The sequence below is a fragment of the Emys orbicularis genome, chromosome 7 (genome assembly GCF_028017835.1).
Source record: "Emys orbicularis isolate rEmyOrb1 chromosome 7, rEmyOrb1.hap1, whole genome shotgun sequence".
In the NCBI taxonomy this organism is placed as follows: domain Eukaryota; kingdom Metazoa; phylum Chordata; order Testudines; family Emydidae; genus Emys; species Emys orbicularis.
The window spans coordinates 16,183,489-16,192,107 of NC_088689.1; the positions used below are offsets into that span (position 1 = coordinate 16,183,489).

At 45.7% G+C, this 8,619-nt stretch overlaps 1 protein-coding gene across 1 annotated transcript; it reads right to left on the minus strand.

Moving 5' to 3' along the window:
- Positions 1 to 410: 410 nt before the first annotated feature.
- LOC135881077 (prolactin-releasing peptide receptor-like) lies at positions 411 to 8,205 on the minus strand. The gene is given in 2 exon segments (XM_065407580.1): positions 411 to 1,451; positions 8,131 to 8,205. Coding segments are annotated over 2 exon segments (1,116 nt in total).
- Between the last annotated feature and the right edge of the window lie 414 nt (positions 8,206 to 8,619).

Sequence of the window (8,619 nt, forward strand, 5' to 3'; positions counted from 1 at the left end):
TTCCTTTATAAACTATAACCCAGATTAACCCAGGAAAGGAGGTAGGAGGGGGGAAATAGTTTCCACTGACTTTCAAAACAAATATCTATGAATGTGTTTAATGTATTTTAAGTAGCAAAACTAAAAAATGAATTCACTCTGACACACGCATACACCCCAATCCCCCTCTCCTGGGCTAGCCCCTCTAAAGGAACAGTCTGCAGCGAACATGTTTCACCTAGAGACATATATTCTTTAAACAGAACAGATGTCCATAGCTTTCAAAGTGGAATGAGGCAAGTTGTGCCTGGCGCAGGATTGGAGACATTTGGATGGCACATCTTATTGTTTTAGTTTGCAACTTGAGCCAATATACTGTGGGAGCTCAGTGTAGGTCAGTGACCCACCAAGAGGAGCCGCTGGGCAGCAGGTCAGATTACAACACTCACTGTCATGCTTTACCTATAAGGAGCCACTTTTCTGTGCCAGACCAATAACTTCTTTAGCTCCTCCCTAAAGCTATCATGCAGCCAGGCATATATGAAGGGGTTGTAGCAGGCGGAGCTCATAGCAAACCAGTGGCACAGCAGCTGGACAAGGCTAAAATAATAGGCATCCATGGCATTGATGTTGATGTCCCGGATGAGGTTGAAGGTATGCAAGGGCAGCCAGCACACCCCAAAGACCACCCCCACTACAACCAGCAGGTAGAAGGTCCTCTTGTGCCTGGCTCTGTCCCAGTTGGCCTGAATCTGAGTGATAGTACCAGGCATGACCCTGTTCTTGAGCTTGAGGGAGAACTTGGTGTAGGAGACCAGGATGGCTAGCAGGGGGCAGAGGTAGGTGATAAGCAGCAGGAAGAGCGCATAGGTCTAATGCTGGTGCTCTTGTTCCCCCCAGAACTCCTCGCACAGAGTGATCTCTTGCTGGCCGAGTTCCACGTAGTAGGTGTGAGCCATGGCTGGCAGTGCCAGGCAGCCAGAGAGGATCCAGATGAAGAGCACCACGTAGGCACCCAGCTGCAGCGAGATGCGGCGCCGCAGTGGATGCACAATGACAATGTAACGGTCCACAACAATGGTGGCCAGAGTGAAGACAGACACGTAGACGGTGACAGGCTGCATGAAGAAGATGAAGTAGCACATGGTGCTGCCGAAGATCCAGCCGCGGGGCTCGAAGATGTAGGCCAGGGTGAGTGGGATGCAGGTGGCGCACATGGCCACGTCTGACCGGGCCAGGTTCCCGATCAGGAAGTTGGTGACATTGTGCATCTTCTTCACCTGCGCAATGACATGCACCAGCAAGCAGTTCCCCACCATGCCCACCACCTCCACGGCTGCGTACAGCAGGATGATCAGCGCCTTCAGCTGGTGCACCAGCTGCAAGCTCTGGAACAGTACCAACGTCCCGTTGGTGGGGGTGAGTGCAGACTGGCTCTGGTTGTGGTGAGCAGAGAAATCAGCCAACTTTTCCTAGAGGGCAAGGAAACGGGAAAATTGGTGACACCTCTACCCCCTATGGGCACTAGTTGCACCTCCTCCTCCACTCCCCCAACGGGCCCTAGTGGTGCCTCTTCTTCCAATCCTACCACAGGCACTAGTGGCATCTCCACACACATACCCTAGGGGCATTTATGGCCCCTCCACCCTTACACCACCTACATGGGCACATGTGCAGTTCAACCCTCCCATCAGTGGAGAATAAGATTACAGTGAAAACACCTGGAGGAAGATACTCATGGCCATCGCTTCTAGAAACACCCCTGCTCCCAGGGACACGTGAAGTGAAACCCTCCCGTGAGCGCTAAGGATTGCCGTGCAAACACATCCACGAAAAACATAAGAGGCCACCAGAATGAGTGACACCCTTTGCTTGCAGACACACTTCCCGCTTATATCCCTACCCTGTCGGAAACTCAAGCAAAGAGAAAAAGCACCCAGATGATGCTATAAATGGCCACGAGGCAGACATCTACCCACAAACAGGCATGCAATGGCATCTCCACCGGGGACAGAGATTGCAATGAAAAGCACATGGAGTAAGGTAATAAAGTATAATCAGATACATCATAAATTAATAATCCATCATTACAATACATGATGCAACAAGCAATAAAGTACTATTCAAAAAAAGCAAGTGGATGAAGGACTACCCCAATTGGGGACACACCTCTCTCTCTCTCTCCACAGAGGCGTGTGAAAAATCCCCAGCCACCGGAGAATAAAGTTTTAAAGACACCTGGAGGAAGATCTAAATGACCCTCGCCACCAGTGACACACTGATCCCCAGACACACGTGCAAATAGAGCCCCATTGGCACGGCACGAGGGGAAAGCAAAGCGAGTGAGATCGACCATTAACAAAGGCGGCGGGAAGGGAATTGTTCAGCCCCTCGAGGCTTTTCCTACCTTTAGTCAGGTAACCTGGCCGCCTGTTTAATTAAGTGCCATGGGAAACGGAGCTGGCCCCAGAATCATTGGCTCCCCCCCCCCCCCCCCCCCCGCCCCATAGTGTGAACCCAGCGCCTGCGATCGAGCAGGATGATCCGCTGCTGGGAAGAGTTTCAGAGCCAGGAATTCGCTTTATTCGCGTGCCCCAGCGCCTCCCTCCCCTCCTCTCTCAGTGTGAAGGGGGTCGGTCATTGGCGGCTGCGCTGTGCCCGTCCCCAACTCCTTCGCAAGCCGGCAGAGTCCAGCAAAACTCTCAGCCCAGGCTCCAGGCCCGCGGGCTCCCTGCCCAGCGCCCCGCCCTCAGGGCGGAGAAGAGGTGTGCAGTGCCAGCATTGCCGCGCCCCTCAGGGGGGCTAACCCCGGGGCAGTTCCTAGGAGTGTGACTCGGGTATAAACTGTTGCGCCAGGGGGAGGTGATGCTGCAGGGACCGGGCTGCCGGCTAGCCGGCTAGAAAGGGGAGCTCTCCAGGGTGCTGAAGCCAGACACGTGTTACTGCGGCTTAGCACATCAGAGAGCCCCTCGGAGAGCGCTGCAGCAGGTCCGCGGGGGGGGGGGGGGGGAGGAGGGGGTATTAGCTCCCAGCGGCGCTGCCAATGAAACAATGCACCCCGGTAAAACCCAGCGGCGCCTTTCCCTTCTGGATGAAGGCACAGGAGGCTTTTAGAAGAGCAGAGACCTGAGTCAACAGAGAAAAGATAGATAAGAAAAGCTAGAGGGTGCCTCTCTTCTAATGGCTAACTGCAGGGTGCCATGTACTAAATTAATACATCAAAAGGAGGATTAACACGGAAGCAGATGAAATTGAAAAGGAAAATGATCAATGACATGTTAAGAAAGGAGACAATTTCAACCTAGTTCATGAGGGGAAACACAGTTCTGTCTTACCATTCAATTAGTAGTGGTAACCCTTGTATTAGCACCCAGAGACACCCCACCCAGGAAAAATGGGGCCCCATTGTGTTAACAGCTGATAATAACAAGCACATAGCACAAGCGTCCTGTAAATTCAGATGTTGAGGCTGGCCTTTGAATTCAAGGCAGACAGCTTAAACCAAAATGATTTAGGGCCAGGAAAGAAATTCTTCCTCCTGAAAATTCTAAAGCCTGAAAGTGTCAGTGCAAGATGAATTTTCCAGCCTAAAAATTTGAGGCTCTTCAGAGGGAACCATGGCAATGCTTTGCTGGGGGTGCCCAATGACCACAGGACTTTCACAGGACTAAAGAACCACCTCACACAGCATCCATTTCCATTCCAAGGGCAAGGTTCACTTTTTGACTTTACCATCACCAATACAAAAACATAGCACATCATATATACATAATAATAAACATTCACAACAAAACAAACCCACATGCGTGTCCCCCCCCCCCAAAGAGTCAGAAGGAAAGAACATGTGACACATGCTAACCATGTCAGCAAATGCTCTACTGAAAAGTCCTTAGATTCATAGTATCAGAGGGGTAGCCGTGTTAGTCTGGATCTGTAAAAGCAGCAAAGAGTCCTGTGGCACCTTATAGACTAACAGACATATTGGAGCATGAGCTTTCATGGGTGAATACCCACTTCATCGGATGCTTTCTTAGATTCATAGTGACTCTTCTGAAGAGAACAGAATGAGATAGAATATGTTGCTAGGCCCCTCACCATGTTTTATACTGGCCTGGCCATCTTACATTAAATATCCTTTTGTGGGTTTTTACGGGGCTATGAGACAAATTAACATTTGTCAAAAAGAAAAAAAAATCCATCAACATAATTCCAGCTATGCTTGGCTGTTATATAAATACAAAACTTTGTCAATTGAACTCTAAACCAATAAAAACTTGCCCTAGAACAGTGAAAAGTATTTCATGTAAAGCAGTCATCTGGGGAAGATTCATCTAATTTTATTATAGTTTGTATAATCGAGACAGGAAAACAACCTTTAAATCATTTATACTTCCCCACCCTCAGGAAAACTGAATTTTGAAAGATAAAGACTGATCTTTGAAATTCCACATTCAGGAACAGAGACATTAAGTTACTTTCAATGAGTATTGCTTTAAAAAAAAAAACCTTAAACATGTGCATAACTTTAATCGCATGACATTCAGGGCACACATGCTTAAGTGCTTTGCTGGATCAAGGCCATAATTATATGGAACACCACCACAGTTCAGCCATGCTGGCAACTTTAGGCTAATTAAGAAATTGTAAGCAGATATTTTAGGAGATTTCTATAGCTTTCTAAAAATATGTGTTCTTAAATGTTCATGATCTATAATTTTAGCAGAATTTAGGAAACGGTTGTTAACAAAGGCTTCTATTTGGTCAAAATTCCCAGCTGTCAGGTGTGTCAGATGACTTAACAACTCATAATTCCTATGATTCAAATTCTCACCAGTCAGTCATTTCTGGCTAGAAAATTAGCATTTTAACTATACCACTAACAAAATACAGTCTATTAATATAATGCCTCATGCTTTAACTAATGGGGATTAGGAGGAAACTTTTGCTACAGACAGGTTATCCCATAAAGGTATTCTGCAGGGTTTCTTGCACTTTCCTTTGAAGAATCTGCTACAGGCCACTGTTGGAGACTGGACAGTGGAATAGATAGATCTTGGCTCTGATGCAGTCTGGCAATTCCTGTGGTCTTTCAGAATTAACACAAAATCCTGACTCCAGTAGAGTCAATGGCAAAACTCCCATTGATTTCAATAGAACCAGGATTTCACCCCAGAATTTTCCAAAGAAGATCAACATTTGCTATCACGTTTATCCAACCACCACAAATTTTCCAATTCCTGATTACATTGTGGGATATTTTGAATAAACAGTTGTGTCCTTATGACAGATGCTATAGACACATGGAATATCAAAGACTATTGCATCAGCTTTATAAGTGTTATATGCAGGAGCGCCGCCAGCTTTTCTGCCGCCCTAGGCGGCGGAAAGTCCCGCCCCGAAATGCCGCCCCCCACAGAGGTGGCGGAAGGTCCCGCCGCCGAAATACCCCGCGGTCGCCGCCCCCCAAATTGTAGCACCCTAGGCGACCGCCTAGGTCGCCTAATGGGTTGCACCGGCCCTGATTATATGTCTCATTGTGGGTGAGGGATTGTACTCTGGCTCCATGGAGGATTTACAGGGTTTTCTGCAGGAACTAAAATTCCTAGGTAGGTAACATGTCAGGAGAAGTCTAGGGAAGTTGTATATATAATTTGACCTGGAGGCCTGGAAAAGAACTGAAAACTGTATAAAGTGATCACCCTGACAGAGGGAGAGAGGTCACTCTCCTCTGATCCAAGAAATGACATGAGACTGTGACCAAGAGGGATAAGCCCTGCGAGAGGGCTTGAAGTACTTTGAAACCTGCCAAGGTAACCATGTAGAAGCTGGGTGATACCCGCTAAGCTAGACATGCATAGAAGCTGTTTATTGTTTTTAAACTATATTTCCTCAGCAGTCTAAAAGTACTTTGCTTTATGAAAGCTGGCTGGTCACTGATTAACCCTGTCACTGCCCGTAGGAGAACAGGATTGCAGGTGCTGAACTAAAAGACTGCCTGCTGAGGTGATTACATTGAATTGCAGGAGACTGCAGGATCCCACTCCAAGCCAGATGATTAGCAGAGGCCTGAAATATATGTGGGGTGCTCTCAAGAGGCTATGAAGAGGTCAGAGGTGCAGTTAACTTGGGGGCAGTGGCAGTCCTCAATCTCATCTTTGATTCCTATTTCCCTTCCATTACAGTGTCCAATTTCCTCTAATGACTGCACTGCACAGGCTTATTGGCTGCAGTGAAGTGGTGTGAGGTTAAAGTAATTCCAGCTTCTAATTATCACATGACCATAAATAGGAAGCAGAGAACAAAAGAGGGGTTATTGTGGGGGAAAGAAGAGTGTAAATTTTAAAAGATTTTAACTCAGAAATTAAGGTACAATGAACTTCATTCCTCTTTGCTGTTCCATTCTATTCTATATAGGTTGTTATACCGCATTCATACCGCATTAAGCCATGTGACTAGACATCTGTCGTTTCTTCTCTATTCCTCTCCCCAGAAAAAGTGTGTCCAGGGAAGCGTCTTGTTTTGATAATGTGTATCTTTTATTAGTAGTTATTATTATTTATTTATAAATATACCTGTTCCTCTGTGTTTGAATTAGAGAAAGCAAGGTCAAATAAATGCACCTTGCACTTGGAGGTAGTGAGGTTTGTGCTGGTCCGTGGCTCTTGTGGGAGTTCATTCCCCAGTCTCAGACCAGCCCCGGGAGAAGGTTCGGTCTCCCACACACTCGATCTTTATTTTTCTTGTTGAGAGTTCCACTGTGCAGAGGAGTGAAGATGTCAACCTCTGTCATTGTCCTGGAGCTTTAGATGATCTTTTAGATACCTTGGGCCCAGGTGATGGAGTGATTTGAAGATAAGGAATGAGACCTTGAACTTGATACAATATTTTGTGGAAAGCCAGTGTAGAGAGTGGAGGACAGGTTTGATACGTTCCAGGTAGCCTGTGTTGCTGAGGAGACACACTGAAGCATTCTGTACTAGTTGGAGTTTCCTAAGTGCTGAAGGCTTCATTCCCAGGTATATTGTGTTGCTGTAATGCAGCTGAAAGGTGATGAAAGCATGAATAACTGAGGCCAGGTCTTCATCCATCAGGATGAGACAGAGCTTCCTAGCCAAGTGGAGATGGTAAAAAGTGTTGCTTGCAGATGCTACTACATGAGAGCTCAGCTTCAGCAAGGAATCCAAGAGTACTCTTAGACTATGGATTGAATTGACCAATTATGGGTTTGTTTCTTTAACTAATGGAGCTTGCATCCTTTCATCTGCACATCCACATCACCTCTATCTATCACCTCTATCTATGGGTGTGTTTCTTTAACTAATGGAGATTGAATACTTTCATCTGCACATCCACATCACCTCTATCTTTCTTGGATTCAGCTTCAGACTGCTGTTCTTCATCCAAGAGCTGATCTCATGCAGGCACTGGGCCCGCTTGGTTGTAGTGGTGTGGATGTATGTGATGAAGGAAGGTAGAGCTGTGCGTCACATGCATTTTGCTTGCTCTTGATTCCATGTCATTGGACCAGTTCACCTAATGGTTGTGTGCAGATGTTGAAAAGGCATGGAGAGAGAACAGATCCTTGTGGAACTCCACAAATGAGGGGTCTAGTGGTGGAGGGGGAGTTTCCCATTCCTATTCATTAGGCGCATCCTTCCAGCCTGCAGGCTCTTGTCTCCATTACTTCTATCGATTATACTCACATATTGGTCCAACATTTGTAGCTATATTTATTGGGAAGTAATGCTCCTGGCGTGAAATCCCAACCCCACTAAAATCAATGTGAATTTTGCTCTTGATTTCCATGGGGCTAAGATTTGACCCCTACTCTCTTCTTTACCTTACCTCCATTCAAAGCAGATTTCTTTTACAATTCACTTATCCTTTTCTCCTATATGATATCTGGAAGTCACATCATATGGCACATTTAGAAGTTACAGATAAAAAGAGAGAGAGAGAGACTTTCTGGAACAGGTTTACTTACTGCAGCTTCTTAAGCTCAGTCTGTAAATGATACACTTCTTCCGCCACTTCTCTTGGGAGATTATTCCACTATCTGATGAGGATTTCCCCTCCACCCCCAAAGTATTTATTCCAAGTTTTCCTTTGCTTAATTTCATCCCATTACTCCTAATTGTACATTATCATTACCATTGCTTGGCTGTTATCAAGCTGACAACAGTTTAGTTTGCGTTCCTTCAAAGCATTACTAATTTCTCTCTTCATCTCTGTTTCACCTTCAGAAGTATTTTGTTCATTTTCAAATCATCCGATGTTCCAATGCTTTTTTCTATGTATTTTGTCTCGTGTTTGGAGCAGAAAACTTGTCAGAAGGACCATTGTGGGGCCTGATCTTTCTCCCAGTGAAACCAAACTGCCATTGATCAGAATCAGAAAAAGCAAACATGCTACTGCTCCAGTAATGTTGTTCAGGTAAAATGGTGATGCCTACATCATGCATTTGATTGTTTCAGGACAATTTTAATTTATATTTGTCTCTATTTTTTTAATCTTACATCAGTCTCTAGATATCATTCCATGATGATGTGCCAAATAATAATGGAAAATCCTATGCACCTGCTAAAAAAATGTGTAATTTCACGGCTCACTTGGTTTAACGAAGTAAAACATGTAGCTAAT